Raw genomic sequence first — 25,894 nt, forward strand, 5'->3', positions numbered from 1 at the left:
CCACTTTTCGTTATTCAGCAGAATAACATGGATTTTTTAAAAAAAATTAGAATGTTAAAAACCTTTGCTTTCATAGAGTAAGTCCTATTTGGTTCTGATGTTCTTTTTTAAAATATTGTATTAGTTATTAATATATATTTTTAAGTTTTTATTTAAGTAATCTCTACACCTGCCTTGGGGCTTGAACTCACCACCTTGGAGATCAAGAGTCTCATGCACTTCTGACTGAGCCAGCCCGGTGCCCCTGTAAATAATATTTTGATTAAGATTTTGCAACTATGTTCGTGAGAAGAGTGGTCTTTATAATTTTCTTGTAATGCCCTTGGCATGTTTTGGTATCTTACTGATAGTTTGTGGTCTTTTTTTTTTTCCTTGATAGTTTTGCTCAGAAGTAATCAACATCATCTTTAAAAAGAACAATTTTTGATTGTTGAGTTTTTCTGTTTTATTGATAATTTTCCCCTTTGTTTTCTTTCTAACTTTTTCTTTTATCTTTTTTAAGATTAATTGCCTGTTCTTTTTCTAGTATCTTGAGCTGGAAGCTTAGATCACTAATTTTCTGCCTTTTTTATTTTTATATTTTCTTTTACGTGACCCTTCAGGTACCCACAAGTTTTGAAATGTCTTTATTATCATTCAGTTCAGAATGTTTTCTAATTATCTTTTTCTCCTTCATTCCATAGATTGCTTACATCCATTATGGCTTCATTTCAAATGAGTGGGAGAATTTTAAAGTCTTTTTCTTTGCCGTGGTGAAAAACAACATAAAATTTACTATCTTAATCTATTTGGGGTGTATAAGTTTATGTGCAGTTTGTGTTATTGATGTCCAGTACATATTCTCTTGTAGTTTGAGAAAGTACGCTGAATGATTTAATCTTTGATGTTTGTTGAGGCTTGTTTATAATCAAGCCTGTAGTCAATTTTGGTAATATTTAGTGTAGGCTTGAAAAGTATGTGTATAGTTGGATACATCATTCTGTGTATGTCAGGTAAGTTAGATTTTTAATTCTTTTGTTGAGATCACTTGTGTACATAATGATTTTTTTCCTGTTTTTAAAAAATCAGCTCTTGAGAACTGTGCCCAAGATTCAAACAGTTATGGGGCGCCTGGGTGGCTCAGTGGGTTAAAGCCTCTGCCTTCGGCTCAGGTGGTGATCCCAAGGTTCTGGGATCAAGCCCCACATCGGGCTTTCTGCTCATCAGGGAGCCTGCTCCCCCCCCCCCCTTTCTCTGCCTACTTGTGATCTCTGTCTGTCAAATAAATAAATAAAATCTTTTTAAAAAGAAGATTCAAGCAGTTATGAAATAATTTGTCAGTTTTACTAAATATATTTGAAGCTGTGTTATTGGATGGATACACATCTAGAATTGTTACATCTTCTTAATGATTCGTTCTTTCATTATTATAAAATGTCCCTTTATCTCTCAGAACATATTGCTAAGATCTATTTTGTTTAATATGGTATAACTACATCAACTTTCTTTTGCATGTCTTTTGTAAAAGAAGCATATATAAATATATATTTTTCACACGTAGTGTTTTAGTTGGATTTAGTTCTTTCACATTTAGTGTAACTACTTACAGAGTTTTCTCACAAAATAATCATTTTTTTTGTTTGACCTATTTGTCAGATATTCTTGTTTTTAACTTTCATTTTTCCTTCTTTCAATTTGTTCCAAATCTCAGAGGAGCTTATAGTAGAACCCCGAGATTATGACCTAAGCCAAAATCAAGAGTAAGATGCTTAACCACCTGAGTTACCCAGGTGCCTCTTTTGTGTTGGAATTTTATTTTATTTTGTTTTGTTTTATTTTTTTAAGATTCTGAGAAAGGGAGAGAGAGAGAGTGAGAGAGAGATGAGTGGGGGGAGCAGGGAGAGGGAGAAGCAGTCTCCCCACTGATCAGGGAGCCCAGTGTAGGAAATCATGACCTGAGCTGAAGGCAGACACTTAACTGAGTCACCCAAATGCTCCTCATGTTAGAACTTTAGAAGAGGTTAGACGGTGAAGTGAAGAATAAAGAAGAGTGAAATTGTGGGGTAGATTGCTAGATAACTTGAGGGCAGAGGTATCAAGGAACTTGCATGCCCTAAGGAGCTTGAAATTATCCTCGGAGCAGGGTGGGGCCATTTGAAGATTCCGATTTATCATGTTCGTATTTTTATTTATTTATTTATTTATTTTGTTAAAAATTTATTTGAGAGAGAGAGTGAGGAAGAGAGGGAGAGGTGTGTGCACAAGTAGGGGGAAAGGGCAGAGAGGAAGCAGACTCCTCACTGAGCAGGGAACCCGATACTGAGATCATGACCTGAGGCAAAGGCAGACTCTTAACCCAGCCATCCCAAAAAACAGAAGTTTTTTTTTTTTTTTTTAATTTTATCTGTTTGAGAGAGAGAGAGCGCGTGTGCATGTGCACAGAGGTAGAGAGAGAAGGAGAAGCAGACTCCCCGCTGAGCAGGGAGAGCCACCCAGGCACCCCAGAAACAGAGGTTTTAAGAATTACATCTAGGTTTCAAGAATTACCTATTTATGTGGGGGATGGAGGGAGAGGGTTCAAGGATGGCTCTCTGAAATTTGCCTGAGTAGATGGAAAGTAAGATGAATAGGTACTGTCACCATTAGATGATTCATCTTTGGTTTTAAACAATTTCATTGTGAGGTGTGTTGGTATCATTTTCTTTATATTTCTTGGGTTCAGGCTTATTTTAGTTTCTAGGATCTTTGAGCTTATAGTTTTTCATCAAATTTGGGTAAATTTTGGCCATTTAAAAAAATATTGTTTCTTTTTTCCTCTTCTAGGGGATACAGATTCTCTCTGCTCATGGATACTTTGCTTATTCACTCATGCTCACTTATTCTCTCATTTAGCTAATTTTCCGCCTGTGTTTTGTTTTGGATAGTTTCTATTGCTCTCTTTCCAAGTTTGCTTTTTTGGGGGGCAGTATCTAACTTACTGTTAAAAACATCTAGTGAAAAAAAAAATAAATACATCTAGTGTATTTTTCTCCTTAGACTTCTTGAGAAGCTTGACTTTTGTCTTTTTATATTCAGTGTTTCTGCATAAGTTTTTGTTATAGAATGCAGAACATACTTGTTTTAATGTCTGCTGATCGTAGCATCTGCTGATCCTAACATCAGTTCTGGTTGGTTTCAGTTAATTGATTTTCCCCCTCATTATGGATTATATTTTTCTTCCTTTTTTATATGCCTGGTAATCTTTAATTGAATGTCAGACATTGTGAATTTTTACCTTCTTAGGCACTGAATAGTTTTTGTAGTTATTTGGGAATAGTTTGAGACTCTTGGGTCTTGCTTTTAAGGTATGCTATGTGGGACCAGTGTAGCTTAAGAGCCTAGGGCTAATCTATAAATCTGTAACATAGGTTTTATCTTAATTCATTCTTTTATTGTGAATTATTTTGCTGTTTTTTGTTAAAATGTGAAAAATGTAGTTCTCTACATACATGTTAAGATCTTAGTGTGTGCCAGTCACTGCTCTAAATGCTTTTATGTATATTAATTAATTCATTAATCCAAATAATGCTGTGAAATAGATTCCAGTATGTTAATATTATAAGTAAGAATGAAGCGCATAGGGGGTAAGTGACTTGCCCAGGGTTACTCAGCTTATAGATAACACAGCTAGAATTCAGACTCATGTCTTGCTTTGTAGCTCCTCCTCTGAGCTAGTACTATCCTAAATACATGATAAACAGTATAGGATAATCCTTGAGAAAAGGAGCTCTGTGAAATTTGTGTTAGTTTTGTCCCACCTCCATTGAGATGAAATTTTACATTTTTTTTCCTTAAGATTTTATTTATTTGAAAGAGAGAGAGCACGAGCAGGGGAAAGTGGGGGAGGACAGCAGGAGTAGCAGATGCTCCACTGAGCAGAGAACCCAACTTGGGGCTCTATCCCAGGACCCTGAGATCATGACCTGAGCTAAAGGCAGATGCTTAATCGACTCAGTCACCCAGGCTCCCCTAAACTTTATATTTTTAGTATATATCTAGTACACTGTATGTATCTAATAAGTACCGAGTGTATTTTGTTGTATGTTTCAGAAGGTTCAGCACACTGAATTTCTTATAGGTGTATATATGAGGTGGGAACCATCCAAGGGCAAAAATCATTTATCCATACATCTCTAAAGCCAGTGACGGACCATCAGGAACACACTGATAGGTGAACAAGTTGGGTTTAAGAGAGAATGTGTATCACTCAGAATGCTAGGGCTCTTAGTAAGTAGGTGTTAGAAGGGACTTAATGTAGAATTTGGGTTTGCTGATTTGGGAGAATGTTCAAGGAAGCAGGCTTTCCTCTGGATTGGGAGCTGTCAGGAAGTGGGCCGAGTCTGTGACCGATATCTTAATCTTACCTAGAAAACTGAAGGAATGAAGCAGGGCCAAAGCTGTGGCTGGAAAAGGAACAGCAGTCATTCATATTAACCCCAATAGGGGGATATTTAGTCATTTTTGTGTCTTGAAAAATTTTTAAATTTTGTCTGTGTTCAGACATGATTACAAAGTGGCTTTGTTTTTGTCTTGGTCCATTGTGGTCAGAGTGGCCTCATCTGATGTTGGTGTTGTGTAAAATTATTTATGTTCAGCAGAACCACAAGGCCATACTGTGTAGGCCTGGTCAGTTCCTCCCTTTTGGGCTTTGTTGCAGGAAAAAGAAAGTGAGAAAACATACATAAGCCAAAAAAAAAAAGTTTAAATTAGAGAAACAAGAAAACAAAAAAAAAACAAGATTTAATTTTCCTAAAGTTTTGTTGAATATCTTTGCAGGAGTTTTTATCTCTTATTTATACATAAAATATTTTTATAGATGCGAAGTTTTAGTGTTCATGTATTTGTTTTTTACTCTAAAGAATTTATTGTGACTGTCATTTCACTGGAAGTATGTGACTGTTGTACAATAGAGAATATTAGGATTAGTTTCTCAATCTTTGTTACAGTAAATTGAAATATTTTATCTGTACATGACATCTGAAAAAGTTACAGAATAACTTGTGTAAATTGATACGGCTTTGTAATAAACAACATGCTTTTCAACACAGTTTTTAATAAATTGATTAACATTTAATTTAAGTGAATATGCTTCTTGTCAATGCTATATACTATTTTTGTGAAATCTAGGTTGAAAGGGATACTTGTATCTCTCTGCATACCCGAAAAAGTAAATATTTAAAATAAGTCTCTTTGCATTAGCTCATACAATTAACCTACATTGGGTAAGGATAATAGTCAAGACTTGTATACAATAAAAAAATTTATATAAAAACTAATAACTAGTATTACCTTAAGAAATACCTTTAAAATTTTCATCTGAAGATGTAAAGCCTTTTCCGGTGTCATTTATCATTACAATAGTCTTTTTGAAAGAGAAACATTTATATTCTTTCTCAGGCATTAGGTAAATATGTATTCATTTGGCCCTTTTTCCTTTTGCTTTTTGCCAATTTTCTTGGGAAAAAATGTTGTTAACTCTTGGTTACACTTTTATCTCTTGTCCCTTCATTCTACCCGAGAGCCTCCAAAAGCTTTAAAAAAAAAAGCTTTAGATTATAATTGAGCAAATAGAAAAATTAATTTTAGTATCAGAGGAAAATGAAAGTTTCAATTTTTTAGTGGATTTGAACTAATACTGCTGATCATCTGTTTGCTTTTTAAAGGTACCATTTGTGCTCAGATAAAAAAAAGAACTTGAAATTTTTGACTTTAGCTCTTGAAAAGTCCCAAAAGTCCCTTTTAGAAAATAATGTAGAAATCTCTACTTAACCTCTCACTTCCTCTAATTAGGGTTGCGCATTTTTAGCCATAGCATTCAAGTTTGAATTAGAACCTGAATGCTTAAAAACAATTTCTAATGCATGTTGTATTAAGTAACTCTTAAAATTAACATTTAAAATTAAATTTTAGAAGTTGGAGATTTACCACAATATGTAACTTATGGTAGATTTATATTTGTATATTACACTTGTAAACATTATTAAATACCTTTTATATGTTATATGCCATGCTGGAGGAGAGCAGTGTCTCTGTCTTCAGAGACTTTCGAATTTATTAGACATAGGAGAAATTGTGTGTGTGTGTATATGTACACATTTGCAATGATTGCAGTACAAGCATACTTGGAGATATAGTAGGTATCAAAACATTGTGTGGAAGCACTGGAGATTGAATAATTAACAATTTTGGATCAAGAAAGATATAATGTTATAGGAATTACAGCATTCCTTTACTTTATATCTAGAATTAAAATTATAGACATGTTAGATAAAATTGTATTTAAAAGTTTTTTATGTTAAAAAGTAGATACTTTAAATTAGTAATTAATTATTTTAACTTATCTGCTGTTTCATTCATTAAATAATTGCTTTTTCCCTCATTTTTTCTTTCCTTTTCTTTCTTTCTTTTTTTTTTTGGCAGCTTTTCACAGATGGAATCACAAATAAACTTATTGGCTGTTATGTGAGTAATACAATGGAGGATGTAGTCCTGGTGCGAATTTATGGCAATAAGACTGAGTTGTTAGTTGATCGAGATGAGGAAGTGAAGAGTTTCCGAGTGTTGCAGGCTCATGGCTGTGCACCACAACTCTACTGTACCTTCAATAATGGACTATGCTATGAATTTATACAGGGAGAAGCATTGGATCCAAAGCATGTCTGCAACCCTGCCATTTTCAGGTACATTTCTTTTTCTAAATAATTTTTCTTTTTCTTAAGTATGTGTGTTAAGTATGCTAAAGAAATTATTTTTTAAAACTGCCTTTTCTTTCTTTAAGCAACTATTTGGTTATCTTAGAAACTTTGTTTAGTTAGGGTTCTGTTTATTTTTGTTGAAGAAAAAAATCCTGTTTACTGTTCATCGTTGATTGCAAAAAAAAAAAAGACTGTGAGATGTGGTTTTGGATTAGTCTGCAGAGTGTCAAGGCTTCCCCTTAATCAGTTATTTATTTTACTTTATTTTGTTTTTTAAAATTTTAATTCCATTAATTAACATATGGTATATTATTAATTTCAGAGGTAGAGTTCAGTGATTCATCAGTTGTATATAACACCCAGTGCTCATTACATTGTAATGCCTTCCTTAATGCCTATCACCCAGTGACCCTGTTTCCTACTCCCTCCTCTCCAGCCACCCTCAGTTTGTTTCCTGTAATTAAGATGTCTCTTATGGTTTGTCTCCCTCTTTGGTTTCATCTTTGTTTTATTTTTGCTCCCTTCCCTTATGTTCCTCTCTTTGTTTCTTAATTCCACAAATGAGTGAGATCATAAAATTATCTTGTTCTGATTGACTTATTCTGCTTAGCCTGATATCCTCTAGTTCCATCCATGTCTTTGCAGATGGCAAGATTACATTTTTTAAAAAATTATTTAATTATTTATTTGACAGAGAGCACGCACATGTGTGAGCGCACAATAGGGGGAGCAGCAGGCAGAGAGAGGGAGGGAGAAGCAGGCTCCCACTGAGCAAGGATCCTGATGTGGGGCTTGATCCCAGGAACCCGGGATCATGACCCTCGCGAAAAGCAGTAGCTTAACCGACTGAGCCACCTGGGCGCCCCCTCTGCTTTTTTAATGGCTGAGTAATATTCCTGTGTGTGTGTGTGTGTGTGTGTGTGTGTGTGTGTACCACATCTTCTTTATCCTTTCATCTGTCGATGGACATTGGGGCTCTTTCCAAAGTTTGGCTATTGTGGACATTGCTACTATAAACATTGGGGTGCAGATTCCTCCTCAGATCACCTACATTTTACCTGTGGGGTAAATACCCAGTAGTGCAATTTCTGGGTCATAGGGTAGCTCTATTTTTACCTTTTTGAAGTATCTTACATTATTTTCCAGAGTAGCTGCACCAGTTTGCATTTCCACCAGCACTGTGAGAAAGTACCAGTCTCTCCACATCCTTTCCAACAATTGTTGTTCCATGACTTGTTAATTTTAGCCATTCTGACTGCTGTGAAGTGGTCCCCTTAATTTTTTAAAGTAGTACTTAGACTAAAGAATTACACATTTCTTATTGCTAACTTTTGTAAGCCAGTTGCTCGTATTTTCAGAGTTTCTGCTTACTAAGATTCTTTAAATTCTCTTAACACTGTTATTTTTTAAACTTGTTATTTAATTTAGTGTGTTATGTCTTTTTATTAAACTTTAATTCAGTACATTATATTTCCTATAAGAATAATTTCTTGAATATGCTAGATCATTTGTTCAAAATTGTCTTTTACAGTTCTTTTTCTGCTCTTAAAAATTAGTGTATGAGCTTAATTTGAAAACTGCAAAAATTCTTAAATATTTTTTTCTTAAGATCCCTTTATAATTCTTAAAGGTTATTGAAGACCGAAAGAGTTTCTGTGAGTTTTATCTATCAGTATTTACCATGTTAGAAATGAAAACAACTTTTTTTGAGTTACAAGAGTAGTACAAGCACACATTGTTAGCTGTCAGGGTGATAACGTTATCACACCACTTCATGTAGCTTCTTGAAAACTACAGCATTTACTCATGAGAGAATTAGAGTGAAAAAGGTAAATAATATCTTAAGAAAGTAGTTTTAACTTCATAAACCTGAAGGTTTTGAGTTAAACAAAGTGAATCTCTTGGGTTCCTGGCTCATATATACTTTTTAAATTTTATTTATTTACTTGAGAAAGAGAGCAAGTGTGAGCATGAGCAGGGGGAGGGGCAGAGGGTTAGGGAGAGAGAAGCAGACTCCCCACAGAGCAGGGAGCCTGATGGAGGGGTCCATCCCGGGGCCCTGGGATCAGGACCTGAGCCGAAGGCAGTTGCTTAAGGACTAAGCCACCAAGGCCCCAGACCCCCCCGCTTCTCTTTTCTTTCTTTCTTTCTTCTTTTTTTTAAATATGTTTATTTATTAGAGAGAGCCTGGACCATATTTTAAGAGTTGCTTCATTAACTGATGAAAATGAAATGGCCCAGTATTTACCTATATTTTTTTTTTTTAAGATTTTATTTATTTGACAGACCCATCACAAGTAGGCAGAGGCAGGCAGAGAGAGAGGGGAGGAAGCAGGCTCCCCAATGAGCAGAGAGCCCAATGCGGGCCTCAATCCCAGGACCCTGGGATCATGACTTGAGCCAAAGGCAGAGGCTTTAACCCACTGAGCCACCCAGGTGCCCCCAAACCCCAGTTTTTGATGAGATAAGAGTCTCTTCCCTTATGTGAGTGTAGTTTAGAATGTATTGAAGAACTCCGATTAATAGATAGTTGTTTTTTCTTTTGTGTCACAATTTTTTGTGGTCTTCAGTTTTGTGTATATCAGATACATTTATAAATCTTAAGCCTTTTAAAAAAAAATATTTTACATATTTGAGACAGAGAGAATGACAGGGAGAGAGAGAGCGAGCACATGAGCAGAGACAGAGGGGGAGGGAGCAGCAGACTCCTCAGCTGAGCAGGGAGCCCCACATGGGGTTCAATCCCAGGACCCTGGGATCATGACCTTAGTGGTAGGCAGATGTTTGAACTATCCAGTGTTACTATTTGTTGGTCAGAGTTTGAGATACATATATATAACAGGATTAAAAGAGATTAGGTGAAATTAGGCCAAAGGAAAAGCTGGAGTTAGATTCAGATACAAGAAGTATATTCCATAAGGTTGTTAGAGAAGGGCCATATTAGCTTCTTGGTAACTAAAGCAGGAAGAAGAATACTAGTTTTTAAGAGTCAGTGTCCAAAAGATGTAAGAAGAAAGTTGCTTAAGGGTGATACCACCTTTACTGGTGTAGCAGTCTTAACTGCCTTTGTAAAACCCATACTTCCATGGATTTGACGTTGATATTCCTAAACTGTCTTTAACACACCGAATTTCAGCTTTCAGTTGAATGAACTATCCAGTGTTACTATTTGTTGGTCAGTTTCACATTCAGATTTCTCCCTTCTGTTTACTCTGTAGTCTCATGATGGAAACTGGCAGGTTTTTTCTCTTTGAGTGATTGTGGAATGTTATGGAATCTAAAGCCTTGTGAAATTCTATATATGGCATTATATCTTCATCACAAAGGACACACAGTGGAACCAGACTGCTTCAGATTTACGGGCTATGTGAATTTGGGTATAGCCCTTAAATATTTTGTGCCTCAGTTTCCTTATCTAAAAAATGAGAATAATAATAGTACCTACTTCTAGGGCTGTTGTAAGGATTAACATTGTTAATATATGTAAAAAGTTTAGAACAAGGCCTGGCATATGTTAAACACTATGTAAATGTTAGCTTTTATAATTATTATAATTTTTTTTTCCTAATTTTTTTTCACATTTTATTTGACTTAGGCAGATCTTACAATAACTTGGACATTAAGGTATTAAAGTACTTAGGCAAATTATAGATATTACTAGGATATTACTAATCAGTTGACTTTATTATGCTTTTATTATTTATTTAAAGATTTTATTTGTTTGAGTGAGGGAGAGTGTGTGTGCAAGCACAAGCATGGAGAGAGGGAGAAGCAGACTCCACTGAGCAGGAAGTCTGATGTGGGGCTCCATCCCAGGACCCTGGGATCATGACATGAGCCAAAGGCAGACGTTTAAACCCCACTGAGCCACCTGGGCATCCTTTATTGTGCTTGTAGAAGCATATTTTCTGAACTTTAAAATTCATAGACTTTTTTTGCTATTATGTACTGTTTATTATAACATATTCTGTAGTATTCCTTAAGGTGAACCTTAGCAGCATATAGATGTGACATAGCAAGTAATTATTGCCATCACTAAACCCCCCTTCTTGTTTGTGACAGACAAAACTAACCAGTCTTGAAGCTCTTTACCTCTGAACATAGATGAGATTTCGGAATCTTTCTTAACTAAATGATTTTGGGTAATTACTACCCATGAGTTGTCCCTTAATTTGGTTTTTATTTTAACTTCTTCTGAGAAACCATTTTATGTTAAAAAGTCAAGATTTTAGGAGCACCTGGATTGCTCAGTTGGTTAAGCGTCTGACTTTTGGTTTCAGCTAAGGTAATAATCTAATTAAGTCATGGGATCTAGCCCTGCATTGGGCTTCACACTCCGGGGAGTCTGCTTGAAGACTTTCTCCGTCTGCTCCTCCCCTGAACTCATGTGCTTGCTGTCTCTCAAATAAATAAATCTTAAGAAAAGAAAGCTGGGGTTCCTGGGTGGCTCAGTTAGTTATGTGGTTGCCTCCAGCTCAGGTCATGATCCCAGGGTCCTGGGATCAAGTCTGGCATTGAGCTTCCTGCTCAGCGGGAAGTCTGCTTCTCCCTATCCGGCTGCCTTTCTCCCTGGCTTATGCTCGCGCATGCATGTTCCCCCCACCCCACCTCTCTCAAATAAATAAGTAAAATCTTTTAAAAAAAAAAAAGGTGCATACGTTTATTAAAAAATTGAAAAAGTCAAGATTTTATTTTTAATTGATACTAAAAAAGTAGTAATAGGTATGTTTACAATTCTTATTAGAGAAATAATATATTAAAGTGATGGAGGCTAATATTTATTCAGCACTAAATATGAACTGGACACTCTTCTAAATACCCCTTTGTGTGTGTGTATGTGTGTATTTGTTTTTAAAGATTTATTTTAGAGAGAGAAATTGGAGGGGAGGGGCAAAGGGAGAGGGAGAGAGAATCCGGAGTAGATTCCCTACTGAGCATGGAGCCTGAAGCAGAGCTCCATCTCACAATCCTGAGATCGTGACCTGAACCAAAACCAAGAGTCAGACACTCAACTGACTGAGCCACCCAGGCATTTCTATATATATATATATTTTTAAAGATTTTATTTATTTATTTGACACAGAGAGAGACCACAAGTAGGCAGAGAGGCAGGCAGAGAGACGGGGTGGGGGGAAGCAGGCTCCCCGCTGAGCAGAGACCCTGATTCGGGGCTCGATCCCAGGACCCTGAGATCCTGACCTGACCCGAAGGCAGAGGCTTAACCCACTGAGCCACCCAGGCGCCCCTTCTATATATGTTTTTTAATGTTTTCTTATTAAGTAAACTGTGCTCAGTGTGGGGCTTGAACTCATAACCCTGATATCAAGAGTTGCATGCTACACAACTGAGCCAGCCAGGTGCTCCAAAACTTACCTGTTGTGTATTAATAAATTCAACTCACAATAATCCCAGGGTATAGGTAATATTAAGATCCTATTTTAATAGATGAGAAAAATAAGGTACAAAGATTTTAAGTAATTTGCTGAAGGTCACATGGCTAGGAAAAGTATATCCTAAAGATACTAATGAGTATCTTTTTACTTGAGAAAAGCTCATAAAATATAAAGGAAAATAGTAAGGCCTTTGTTAATCACATAAAAAAAACACATTATGAAAATTTGTAGGATTGAAGTGAAAAGACTTCAAGAAGAAAATAAATGCAGACTTTCTCCCATTTATTGACTTCTGATTATTTTATATAATTAAATAATTGTTATTAAGCTTACTATAGAATTTCTGTTTTAAAAGGAAAGCTTTGCATAATTGATTTTAAATAATCTTAAGTACAAAGAATAATTATAGTATTTTTTGAAAAAATTTTTAAAGGTTTATTTTAGGGGGAGAGAGAGCGCTAGATGGGGAAGGGACAGTGGAGAGGGAGCCGGAAAGACAGAATCTCAAGCAGACTTGCTGCTGAGCGTGGAGCCCCACACAGGACTCCCATCTCAACCCTGAGATCATAACCTCAAGAGTTGGGTGCTTAACTGACTGAGCAACCCAGATGCCCGAATAATTAACAGTATTTGATCAAGAACAGTGAAATTTAGGTAAGGCTCACTTAGGTATTTGATACCATGTCATAAACTTGTTTGCATTAAATTATATGATATTCCGAAAAAGATAAAACTGTGGAGACACTAAAAAGATCAGTAATTGCTAAGGGTTAGTGGGGAAGGAGGTGAATAGGAGAATAGGTGAAACAGGATTTTTAGGGCAGTGAAAATGTCTGTATGATACTTTATAGTGGATACCTGTCATAAATTTGTTCAGACCCATAGAATGTATACCGCTAAGTGTGTACCCTGATGTAAACTATGAACTTTGGGTGTCAGTGTGTGTGCTTCAGTTGCAACAAATGCACTACTCTGGTGTTGATAATGGAGGAGGTGATGCTAGTGTTGGATAGGGGGAATTTGGGAAAACTCTGAATCTTCCCCTCAATTTTGCTGTGAGCCTAAACTGCTTTAAAAAGTCTACTACAAGTAGCCTTTTCCTATACTTTGTTAGATCTACTTGTTTAGAGTATATGATACTAATACAGGCATATACACCTTTCATTAAAAAAAAATGCTGAGACCAAATAGCAATACTAATTAAGTTCTCTTATAATTGACTTGAAATGAATGATGCACTGAGTTGACTCACAATTTTGGAAAAAAAGCAGCATAGAGTTTGAGAAAGGAAGGAAAAAAAGATGACAGTAAGGATATAGTTAGTTGACACTGAGTAGTTAATACTGGCTATTTATTTTGCAATTAAATTTATTTCAGGTAATATATTCCCATGGGATAGTTAAATGTTCATACAGTTTTGCTAATTACTGTAAAACAAAATACAGAAGGAACTAATTGATGGAAGGGCATATTAATAAAATAGGTAAATTATAAATGATTTCTAAAGGAATGTTTTATTATTTTTGAGTATGTACAGTGAAGTATTTTTTAAAGAAATATCAAGTAAGCAATTGAATGAATGGTAATTCTAGAGCTCCAAGAAGAGGTTAGGGATGTAAATAATAGGATAATGTGCTTTATATATTTAACTTTTCTCCTTTAAAAAATGAATTTTGGGGTGCCAGGGCGGCTCAGTGGGTTAAAGCCTCTGCTTTCGGCTCAGGTCATGCTCCCAGGGTCCTGGGATGGAGCCCTGCATAGTGCTTTCTGTTCAGCAGGGAGCTGCTTCCCCCCACCCTGCCCTCTCTGCCTGCCTCTCTGCCTACTGTGATCTCTGTCTGTCAAATAAATAAATAAAATCTTTAAAATTTTTTAAATATTTAAAAAATGAATTTCACATATTTATGATAAAAAGGATCTTTCATTTATCAATTTATAGGGCTTATTACTAATTTTGGATTAGTTAGGTATCACATTTTGAGCCATTGTTATTACATGAACTGATACACAGCCAACAGTAAATGTTGATTGAGCAGTGCTCTCTTGCTATGGTTTATTCAGACATAGCTACTTGCCTGTGTTAGATTATTCTAGAGTATCTGCTTTGACTATTAAAAATCTGACATGTATTTATGTTTAGTCTAGGGAAAGAAAAAGAATTCAGGTAGTCCCTGCCCTCCTTCCAAGTAATTTGCAGTGTGTGACAGACAATAATCTTTGGAAAAAAGTAAGCAAATAGTATACACAGAAGAACAGAAAAGGTTTTCAAAAAAAAATAACTGTGGGAATTTAGGCAGTGTTCCACTGAGATCACATTTGAACTGGAGTTTAAAGGAAGAGGCAGAGCATATGGAAGAGGCAGTGAGGGAATGCTATGATAAAGACCACCAGGTTAACGATTAGCGAGTAATTCAGCTTAAGGAAATTTATCATGACTTGTTTTATTTGAACTTTCTGTGGCAATCAAGCTCCACAGAGATATTCAGAAAAATTTTCAAAATTCACAGTTTAGGAATTTTCTCCTCTGGTATTTCTTTGAAACTTTTTTTTTTTTTTTTTTTTTTTTGAAACCTTTTGCTAGGAATCCTGCCTGCAGTTTAATTAAAAACCACCCAGCAACAGATATAATGGGACAAAATGCAGTTTAAAATTAATTATTGCACATTTATCAAAAAGCAGAAGTAGAAAACACTGACTTCCAGTGCTGGATTGTATTGTAGTGTAACTGGTACATTGTGAGTTACAAGTAATACTGGTAATGTTCTCTTAGAAATTAATAGGGCAATATATAATAATTCATAGAAGTTATATGTTTATGTCATGACAGTGCTCATATTCAGATATAACCAAGGCATATCAGCACAAATACTATGCTACTTGTTGAAATGGTAATTTTGATTATTGTCTAAAGTACGCAGAATGGCTGATGTGGGATTAATATGGAAGAAACCAGCTTAATTGCTGAACTGTGGCTATAATCACAATAATTGGCTTATGTGAAAATCCAAAGGGTGTATTTAAAAATGAAGTAAACTATTGGAGTGGTAGGATTAGGGATTATTTTTCAATTAAAAAATTCCTTTTATGGTTATAATGCTCTTAATTTTTTTTAAAGATTTTATTATCTGGGGAAGAGAGATAACACAGGGGATGTGTGGGGAGCAGGGAGTCCAGCATGGGGCTTGATCCCAGAATCCTGGGATCATGACCTGAGCCGAAGGCAGCTGCTTAACCAACTGAGTAACCAAGGTGCCTCTTGCTCTTAATTTTTTAAAAGCCTCCAAGAGTGGGGACAGTTAGTATTACTGGATATTTAAGAAAATTCTCTGAAGTGTTGAAATTTTTAAATGTTTTACTTTACTGATGGGATTTTGCTTTGATGGGATTTTAAAGTAGCATTTGCCTTGGATGTTAGTGCAGTGAAGCCTTATTTATTATTTTTTTAGGGGGGCAAGTTTTTTAAAATTTAGATTCAGTTAACTAACATATAATGTGTTACTGGTTTCTGAGGTAGAGGTCAGTGATACATCACTCATAAGTAGTACCAAGTGTTCTTTACATCATGTGCCCTCCTTAATGCCCATCACCCAGTGATCCAATCCCCCTCTCCCCCCTCCTCCCCAGCAACCTTCAGTTTGTTTCCTATGATTAAGAATCTCTTATGGGGGCGCCTGGGTGGCTCAGCGGGTTAAAGCCTCTGCCTTCGGCCCAGGTCATGATCTCAGGGTCCTGGGATCGAGCCCCGCATTGGGCTCTGCTCAGTGCAGAGCCTGCTTCTCTCTCTCTCTGCCTGCCTCTCTGCCTACTTGTGTTCTCTGTCAAATGAATAAATAAAATCTTAAAAAAAAAAAAAGAATCTCTTATGGTTTGTCTCACTCTTTGATTTCTTTTGTTTTCATCTTTTCCTCTCTTTTCTTATGCTCCTTTTAAGTTATACATATGAGTGAGGTCTTTCTCTGATTGGTTTTTCGCTTAGCACAATACCCTACAGTTCCATTTACATTGTTGCAAATGGCAAGGTTTATTTATTTATTTATTTATTTGGATGGCTGAGAATAGTCCATTGTATATATATGTCACATCTTCTTTACCCATTGATCTGTTGATGGGCATATGGGCTTTTTTCCATAGTTCGGCTGTTCTAGACATTGCTGGTATATAAACATTGGGATGCATGTGCTTCTTTGGGTCACTACATTTATATCTTTAGGGTAAATACCCAGTAGTGCAATTGCTCTGTTGTTAGGGTAGCTCTGTTTTTATCTTTTTGTGGAACCTCCATATGGTGTCCAGAGTGGCTGTGCCAGCTTGCATTCCCACCAACAGTGTAGGAGGGTTTCCCTTTCTTTGCATCCTTGCCAACACCTGTCTGTTTCCTGACTTGTTAATTTTAGTCATTCTGACTGGTGTGAGGTGGTACGTCATTGTGGTTTTGATTTGTGTTTCCCTGATGCCGAGTTGAGCACTTTTTCATGTGTCTGTTGGCCATTTGGATGTCTTCTTTACAGAAATGTGTGTTCATGTCTTCTGCCTATTTCTTGATTGGATTATTTGTTCTTCGGGTGTTGAGTTTGATAAATTCTTTATGGATTTTGGATACTGGCCATTTATTTGATGTGTCATTTGCAAATACCTTCTCCTATTCTGTCACTTGTTGTTTTGTTTTGTTGACTATTTCCTTTGCTGTGCAAAAGCTTTACATCTTGATGAAGTCCCAATAGTTCATTTTTGCACTTGCTTCCCTTGCATTTGGTAGTGTTCCTAGGAAAAAGTTGCTGCGGCCGAGGTTAAAGAGGTTGCTGCTTGTGTTCTCCTCAAGGATTTTGATGGATTCCTTTCTCACATTGAGGTCTTTCATCCATTTTGAATCTATTTTTGTGTGTGGTATAAGGAAATGGTTCAGTTTCATTCTTCTACATGTGGCTGTCCAGTTTTCCTGACACCATTTGTGGAAGAGACTATCTTTTTTCTGTTAGACATTCTTTCCTGCTTGTCGAGCAGTAGTTGATCATAGAGTTGAGAGTTCATTTCTGAGTTCTCTGTTCTGTTCCATTGATTTATGTGTCTGTTTTTGGGCCAGTACCATGCTGTCTTGTTGATTATAGCTTTGTAATAAAGCTTGAAGTTCCAAATTGTGATGCCACCAACTTTGGTTTTCTTTTTCAACATTCCTCTAGCTATTCAGGGTCTATTCTGGTTCCATGCAAATTTTAGGATTATTTGTTCCATTTCTGTAGGGGGGAAAAAAAAAGATGGTATTTTGATAGGGATTGTGTTGAATATGTAGATTGCTCCAGGTAGCGTAGACATTTTCACAATATTTGTTCTTCTAGTCCATGAGCATGGAACATTTTTCCATTTCTCTGTGTGTTCCTTGGTTTCTTTCATGAGTACACTGTAGTTTTCTGCATACAGATCCTTTGCCTTTTTGTTTAGATTTATTCCTAGGTATCTTATGGTTTCGGGTGCAATTGTAAATGGTATTGACTCCTTATTTCTTTTTCTTCTGTCTTTTTGTTGATTTATAGAAATGCAACTGATTTCTCTCTTTTTTTTTTTTTTAAAGATATTTATTTATTTGACAGATCAAAAGTAGTCAGAGAGGCAGGCAGAGAGAGAGAGAGGAGGAAGCAGGCTCCCCGCTGAGCAGAGAGCCTCATGCGGGGCTTGATCCCAGGACCCTGAGACCATGACCTGAGCCGAAGGCAGAGGCTTTAACCCACTGAGCCACCCAGGTGCCCCATGCAACTGATTTCTAAAGGTTTTATTTATTTATTTGACAGACAGAGACCACAAGTAGGCAGAGAGGCAGGCAGAGAGAGAGGGGGAAGCAGGCTTCCTGCTGAGCAGAGAGCCTGACTTCTATGCATTGATTTTATATCCTGCCTCTTTACTGAATTCCTGTATAAGTTCTAGCAGTTTTGGGGTGGAGTCTTTTGGGTTTTCTACATAAAGTATCATATCATCTGCAAAGAGTGAGAGTGTGATGACTACTTTGCTGATTTGTGTGCCTTTTATTTTTATTTTTTTTGTCTGATTGCTAAGGCTAGCACTTCTAGTACAATGTTGAATAGCATTGGTGATAGTAGTCATCTCTGCCATGTTCCTGAACTTAGGGGAATATCTCTCAGTTTTTCTCTATTGAGAGTAATATTTGCTGTGGGTTTTTCTTAGATGGCTTTTTTTTTTTTGATATTGAGGTGTATACTCTCTATCCTTAGAGTGTGAAGAGTTTTAATCAAGAAAGGATGCTATACTTTGTCAAGTGCTTTTTCTGCACTTTCTTGTCCTTTCTTTTATTAATGTAGTGTATCACACTGATTGATTTGTGGATATTGAACCAATCTTGCAGACCAGGAATAAATCCCATTCCCTCTGGTGAATATTCCTTTTAATGTATTGTTGGATCCTTTTGGCTGGTATTTTGGTGAGAATTTTTGCATCCATGTTCATTAGCATGGGTCTGTAATTGGTCTGTAATTTTGTAATTCTCTGTAATTGGTCTGTAATTCTCCTTTTTGGTGGGGCCTTTGGTTTTGGGATCAAGGTAATGCTGGCTTCATAAAATGAGTTTGGAAGTGTTCCTTCCATTTCTATTTTTTGGAACAGTTTCAGAAAAATAGGTATTATTTCTTTAAATGTTTGGTAGAATTCCCCTGGGGAGCCATCTGGCCCTGGGCTCTTGTTTGTGGGAGATTTTTGATTACTGCTTCAATTTCTTTGCTGGTTATGGGTCTGTTTAGGTTTTCTTTTTCTTCCTGGTTCAGTTTTGGTAGTTTTATATGTCTCTAGGAATGCATCCATTTCTTCCAGATTGTCTAATTTGCTGGTGTATAGTTGCTCATAATATGTTTTTGTAATTGTTTGTATTTCTTTGGTGTTGGTTGTGATCGCTCCTCTTTCATTCATGATTTTATTACTTTGGGTCCTTCCTTTTTTCTTTCTGATAAGCCTGGCCAGGGGTCTATCAGTCTCACTAATTCTTTCAAAGAACCTCCTCCTAGTTTCATTGATGTCCTACTGTTGTTTTGGTTTCTGGTTCACTGACTTCTGCTCTGATCTTTATTATTTCTCTTAACTGCTGGGTTTAGCCTTTAATTGCTATTCTTCAGTTCCTTTAGGTGTAGGGTTAGGTTCTGTGTTTGAGACCTTGTTTCTTGAGAAAGACTTGTATTGCTCTGTATTTTCCTCTTAGGATTGCATTTGCTGAAACCAAAAGAGTTTGAACAGTTGTGTTCTTATTTTCATTTGTTTCCATGAATTTTTAAAATTGTTCTTTCTTTAATTTTATGGTTGACCCATTCATTCTTTAGTAGGATGCTCTTAGCGTCCATGCATTTGAGTTCTTTCCAACTTTTCTCTTGTGATTTAGTTCCAGTTTCAAAGCATTGTGGTCTGAAAATATGCAGGGACCTAGTCTTTTGGTACCGGTTGAGACCTGATTTATGACCCAGGTTGTAATCTGTTCTGGAGAAGGTTCCATTTGCACTAGAGAAGAATGTGTATTCTGTTGCTTGGGAATGGAATGTTCTAAATATATTTGTGATGTCTGTCTGGGCCAGTGTGTCATGTAAAGCCCTTATTTCCTTGCTGATCTTTTGCTTAAATGATCTGTCCATTTCAATGAGGGTTAGGTGTTGAAGTCCCCTTCTATTATTGTATTATTGTCCATATGTTTCTTTGATTTTTTATTAATTGGCTTATATAATTGGCTGCTCCCATGTTAGGGGCATAAATATTTATAATTGTTAGATCTTTTTAATGGATAGACCCATTAAGTATGACACAGTGTCCTTCCTCGTCTCTTACAGTCTTTGGTTTAAAATCTAATTTGATATGAGGATTGCCACCCCAGCTTTCTTTGGATGTCTGTTAGCATGATAAATGTTTTTTCAACACCTCACTTTAAATCTGGAGCTGTCTTTGCATCTAAAATTAGTGTCTTGCAGACAGCATATCAGTGGGTCTTGGTTTTTTTTTTAACCGACCTGACACTCTGTGTCTTGATTGTGGCATTTAGTCCATTTACATTCAGGGTAACTATTGAAAGATACGAATTTAATGCCATTGTATTGCCTATAAGGTGACTGTTACTGTATATTGTCTGTTCTTTTCTGGTCTATGTTACTTTTGGGCTTTCTCTCTGCTTAGAAGGATCCCTTTCAATATTTCCTGTAGAGCTGGTTTGGTGATTGCAAATTCTTTTAGTTTCTGTTTTGTCCTGGAAGCTTTTTATCCCTCCTTCTATTTTCAGTGACAGCCTAACTGAAGAAAGTATTCTTAGCATATTTTTCTCATTTAGTACCCTGAATATATCATGCCAATTCTTTCTGGCTTGTCAGGTCCCTGTGCAGAGGTCTGCTGACAATCTAATGTTTCTACCCTTGTAGGTTACAGACCTCTTGTCCCAATGTGCTTTCAGGATTTTCTCTTTACTTTGAGATTTGTTAAGATTTCCTATTAGATGTTGGGGTGTTGACTTATTTTTATTGATTTTGAGGGGGTTCCCTGGGCTTCCTGGATTTTGATGCCTGTTTTCTTCCCCAAATTAGGGAAGTTCTCTGCTATAATTTGCTGCAGTATACCTTCTGCCCCCCTCTCTCTTTCTTCTTCTTGGATCCCAATTATTCAAATATTATTTCACCTTATGATATCATTGATCTTTTATTCCCCCCTCGTGATCCACCTTATTTCTGTTTTGTGTGCTTATTCTTATGTTAATGTTTGCTGTTGCTGGCTCTACAGATACAAAGATAGCATGGATACATGTACATACAGCTTCAAATTATTTTATTGTTGAATAAAGAAGATTAATTCTGACATCATAGAATCTTAATGTTTGTTCAGGAAATTTGTCTTTAACACAGTTAGAAGAATGAACTTCTGTAACCCATTTTTCTTCCCAGTTACCTTTTTACTTTAGTCCCCTTTGTCCTTTAATCTCATTGACGAGGCTCAAACTTTAAATGTATCTCAGATTAATGTCTAATATGGGCTTTGAAATTATTTATAATTGTGTTTGGTCCTAACCATTGTTTATGTAATCAGAATAGACCACCTACTTGCAGACATTCAGCCTCTTTTGGACACAATATTTATTCACTGAATTAATTGTAGGTGTTTCTTCCTACTAATTGCTTTAAACATTTCCTTGCCTTTCCTTTGTGAGAGTTGACTTGACAAATTATTTTGACTCTATATTAGGTAAAAATGCAATCATGTTATAAAATGAATGCACACTAAGTTAGTTTACTCATGAATAGACACGAACTCTATGATGCTTAACATTTTCTTTTTATGCTGCTTTGTTTTAAAACAGGCTAATAGCACGTCAGCTTGCTAAAATCCATGCTATCCATGCACACAATGGCTGGATTCCCAAATCTAATCTATGGCTAAAGATGGGAAAATATTTCTCTCTCATTCCCACAGGATTTGCAGATGAAGATCTTAATAAAAGGTAAATTTACCATTACATTTGAAATTTTTTTACCTTGTTTTGCTATGAAGTTTTCGAGAATGCTTACAGGTTTTTGTATATATAATCTGGTTAGGTTGCTGTCTTTGCATTTGATTAAGTTTGCACTGATTTCATTTGACTCTCAGGTGGCACTGCGTTAATATGACTGTCTACCTCAGCCAACTCAAAAACAAAACAGGACAACAACAACAAAACCCTACAAAAGCGTGGGATAGAGGTGGGGAGTGGGTAGAGGTGACCAGCCAAGAAACAAATATAGAACATTTATTTGGAAGTAAATACAGTGATTGCTATGAATGGTACTTTTTGCATAGAATGAGTTGGCCATGGAGCCCTTTTTATAAGAATTCTTTTTTTTCAAAGCTGTTTTAAATAGACCTAGAGATTTGCTTTGGGGCAGTGTAGTAATATTAGAGTGTGAAAAAGTTTAGGTTGTCTTAGTTTACTGAGACTATTCAAGTCCTAGATTATGAGGTTGAAAAATCAATTACTGGAGTCCTACTCAGCTTTTGTAAATCTGACTCCCCAGGTTCCAAGTAAGGTAATTCATTATTTTTTATTAAAAATTTATAAATTAGCATTTAGAATCTAAATTATATGAACATGTTTTTATAGTGTGATTATTATTGGTACAAAAATTAGGAATTCTGTTTTCTCCTTTATATCCAAAACATACTCCCAACTCTTGTATTCAGGAATTTTTCATTTTAAGAATAATAGAGACAGGCAGGACCTATAGAGTTTTTCTTATTTCTTACAATTCATAATTCTTTTTACTTCTTATAATTCATTGCTCTGTTGAGTTATTATTTCAGAGTTTAGTTTGATTCACTCAGTGAATATGTTTTTATTTGTAGGTAGTTTATCAAACTCTGAATTTGTTAGGAATAGTATACCCTTTTATCTGAGATAGGCAGACATCTGCAAATGTGTCAGTTGTGCTAGATACCCAGGAAATGACAAAATTCTCTTTTGAAGTAACTATTTTATTGAAAAATTTAAAAATCATGAAGAAGTAGGCGACAGTAGTGAATGTATGGTTTTCTCAACTTTTTGAGATATATCAGTATAGTATTGTGTAGGTTAAGAGTACAAGATTGTGAACCAGACTGCCTAGGATGAAGCTGTAATTCTGCCACTGAATAGTTCTGCTGTGATGGGGCGCCTCGGTGGCTCAGTGGGTTAATAAAGCCTCTGCCTTTGGCTCAGGTCATGATTCCAGGTCCTGGGATCAAGCCCTGCATCAGGCTCTCTGCTCAGCAGGGAGCCTGCTTCCCCCTCTGTCTCTGCCTGCCTGTCTGCTTACGTGTGATCTCTGTCTGTCAAATAAATTAATAAAATCTTTTAAAAAAGAAAATAGTTCTGCTGTTTTATCTTAGGCAAAATTAAAATGGAAATAATAAGAATAGTATATTTACCCATTAGAGTTTTTATGAGGGTTAATTGAGTTAGTATATACAACATATGTAGAAACAGCATGCAAAAAGCACCCTGCCCTAATAGATAATCTAAAACTAAAACTTTAAAAACAATTAAAACATTAAAAAATCTGTTCACATTCTGTTCTTTTTTGTTTGTATATGATTGTAATTATCATGTTCAATCCTTTCAGTTCTGTTACTTCTAGTCAACTCTGTACCTTTCAAATAGATTTCTTGAACCATTGCACCATCTTGAAAAAAGTATATAAGGGTTATTTTTGGTAGCTGTATGTAAAGAAGAATACAGTAGTGGAATAATAACAGGCAGCAACCACCTCAATAGGCAAATTCATTAAAGTTAAGTTCACTGATAGAGAATCTTTATTATATTGTAAAATGGAAAAGTAAGGCTGCAATTTGAGAGACTGTTGAGAGAGAATGAAGAAAACAGTGCTAAAGGGAGAGAAAGAATAAATTAACAGCAATTTTTAAAGCCAGATGGTGCTATTGAGGAATGAGTGGTAGCACCATATTTTTGTTTCATTTTACTTTTATCAAATGAATATACATGTGGTGTAATGAAGAGTTCAGAAGACCGAAGAATTAAAAAGCCGTGATTGCCAGTCCTGTTTGCCACTCTACCTACCATACTTCCCAGGCTCACTATTCTGAGACAGTTTCTATAATAGATCATGGAGTATTCTATGATATGATTATCACAGATAATGTCTATGATTATCATAGAATTGATAAGGTTTATCAATAGTAGTTGTCTGTTGACTGTGATAGGTAAATTTAGCTGATTTGTACTGCATTCACCCTTCAAAGCTTGAAATAGATGTTTTAGTTCTTTAATAAACTGTCTTGTAGCTTTAAATAATATACTTCTTTTTATTGAACTTTTTTTGTCTTGGAGACAATTGTAAAACATTTAGAATAGTGCTTACTAAATGTTATCTATTAAGTATATATATTACTTTTCTCCTCCAATTTTGTAATAACAGATTTTTTACTTTACTGCCCTGCATTTTAACTTGCTTAGTTTGTTTTATTCGTATTAAGTTCATTAAGTAAAGATTTTCCTTTATTCCAGCTTTTGTAATAATTGGCTTGGTTTAATTCAGGAGTCTATGTAATTGAATGGAAAGAATTCATTAAAAATAGATGTTAGTCTTTAAACGTGAAAAAAGTCATCAATATAAGCAATATATAACTTTTTTTTTTTTTTTAAACTAAAAGGTTTTTAAGTGATATCCCAAGCTCTCAGATTCTTCAGGAAGAAATGACTTGGATGAAGGAGATTCTTTCCAACCTGGGCTCACCTGTTGTGCTTTGCCATAATGACCTATTGTGTAAGAATATAATCTACAATGAGAAACAAGGTAGGTATCTGACCTTAGCAGTAAGTAAAGTTGATTTCTTTGATGTTCTTAATGGTCCTTTGATCTTTATACTGCTAAATTTAATTCAGATGTAAGGATTAAAAACATGAAGTCTAAAAGATTTTCTTTTAGGTTGTAAAGTCATGGTAACTGTTAAATTAGGAATATATATTCTCTATATATTTGTATAAATTATGTTTCTTAGAAAATTTGTGGTTCTTGTTAAGAGTTTTAAATGAAAAATGATGAAATGACTTTGTTTTTAAATTTAACTGTGAAACCTATTTGGTAATTCGTGGTTTGAAAATGTACCTGCTTGTAATGGGGGTTATTGAAAAACCAACTGACATTGCACTGCTCTTAATAAATACAGAATTTTCTCAGTATTGGGAAGGACAACAGTATTAGAAGCAAATATGTCTCCAGATTTTCTATTACCTGTTGATTCTGATTTGTTAGATATTTTGATTAAGGAGAGAGCCACATATGGAGTAAATGTTATTTGTACTTGTTGAAATTTATATCTGTTAAAGAAGTAATCAAGAAGCTTTGGAAATAGTTTTAGTAATTTTGAGATACAGATAGTGATAGTTTTTGGTGAAATGTTTTCTGTGATTGTTCATATCTTGGTGTATTCAAATTCTCTGTTTCCGTATTTAAGAGACACTGGTTGTATTATATTATTGGATAAAGTGGTTTGAGGTTTGGTTGCTAAAATGTAGATGCCCCTTCAATGCTGAATTGAAATTTGAAAATACAGTTTTGGTTGAAGGATTATTAGTATTAATTCAAAAAGTCTGAAACTGTGAAACTTGCATTTTAAAGGAAACCAGTTTTGAGAATAGGCATTATAGTTGGAAGACTATTTTCATTCAAAATTGTGCTTTTGTAAGGATACTAAAGTCAAACAGTTTGATTAAGTGGTCATAATACTATGAAATTACTATTGTGACCATTCTTAATAGATTTTAAGTTGTTACTGTTCAATGCAAAGGTGGTTTATATTTATAACTAACTTTTACTTGAAGAAATCAACCAAAGAGCACTGTCAAGGATGGTAGATTGAAGCACGTATTCTTAAAAATATGTTTGAATACATTTTATATTTTAGTGTGGATTAGAGATTCTATTTTTTAAAAATACATTGAGCTGACATCTTTATTTTGAATGTTGTGAAGTCTTTGTATGGAAACTTAAAAAAAAAAAAATCTTCCGGTGTACCCTAAACCACGGTGTACTTGACAGTGTTCTTTATTATTTATTGTCGATAAATTATATATAATTGTTATGTATAGAATATGTTATATACTAGTAACCAAATCTCAATGCCATTTGTGAGACAGAGAAAGGTATTAGTTATACATTAAAACAATGTATTAGCTTTTAAACTCAGTGCAAGACCAAATACCACATCCTATATAATGGAATTTCAAGTGAGGGACTTCATCTTGTTGAAGTGGACACTCAGCTTTATTTTTAACTGCAAGTTAATCAAAGAGAATCT

The 25,894-nt window shown here is 35.4% G+C and overlaps 1 protein-coding gene across 2 annotated transcripts in view; it reads left to right on the forward strand.

Moving 5' to 3' along the window:
• ETNK1 (ethanolamine kinase 1) overlaps positions 1 to 25,894 on the forward strand; it is a 67,255-nt gene that overhangs the window by 15,290 nt on the left and 26,071 nt on the right. For both annotated transcript variants that reach the window (XM_004775990.3, XM_045073385.1), the window contains exons 2-4: positions 6,439 to 6,698; positions 21,426 to 21,566; positions 24,248 to 24,390. In XM_004775990.3, the coding sequence (XP_004776047.2) occupies positions 6,439 to 6,698; positions 21,426 to 21,566; positions 24,248 to 24,390 (544 nt within the window). The remainder of the gene's footprint in view (positions 1 to 6,438; positions 6,699 to 21,425; positions 21,567 to 24,247; positions 24,391 to 25,894) is intronic.

This window comes from Mustela putorius, unplaced genomic scaffold (genome assembly GCF_011764305.1).
Source record: "Mustela putorius furo isolate JIRA1106 unplaced genomic scaffold, ASM1176430v1.1 tig00537227_pilon_pilon_pilon, whole genome shotgun sequence".
NCBI classification, from domain to species: domain Eukaryota; kingdom Metazoa; phylum Chordata; class Mammalia; order Carnivora; family Mustelidae; genus Mustela; species Mustela putorius.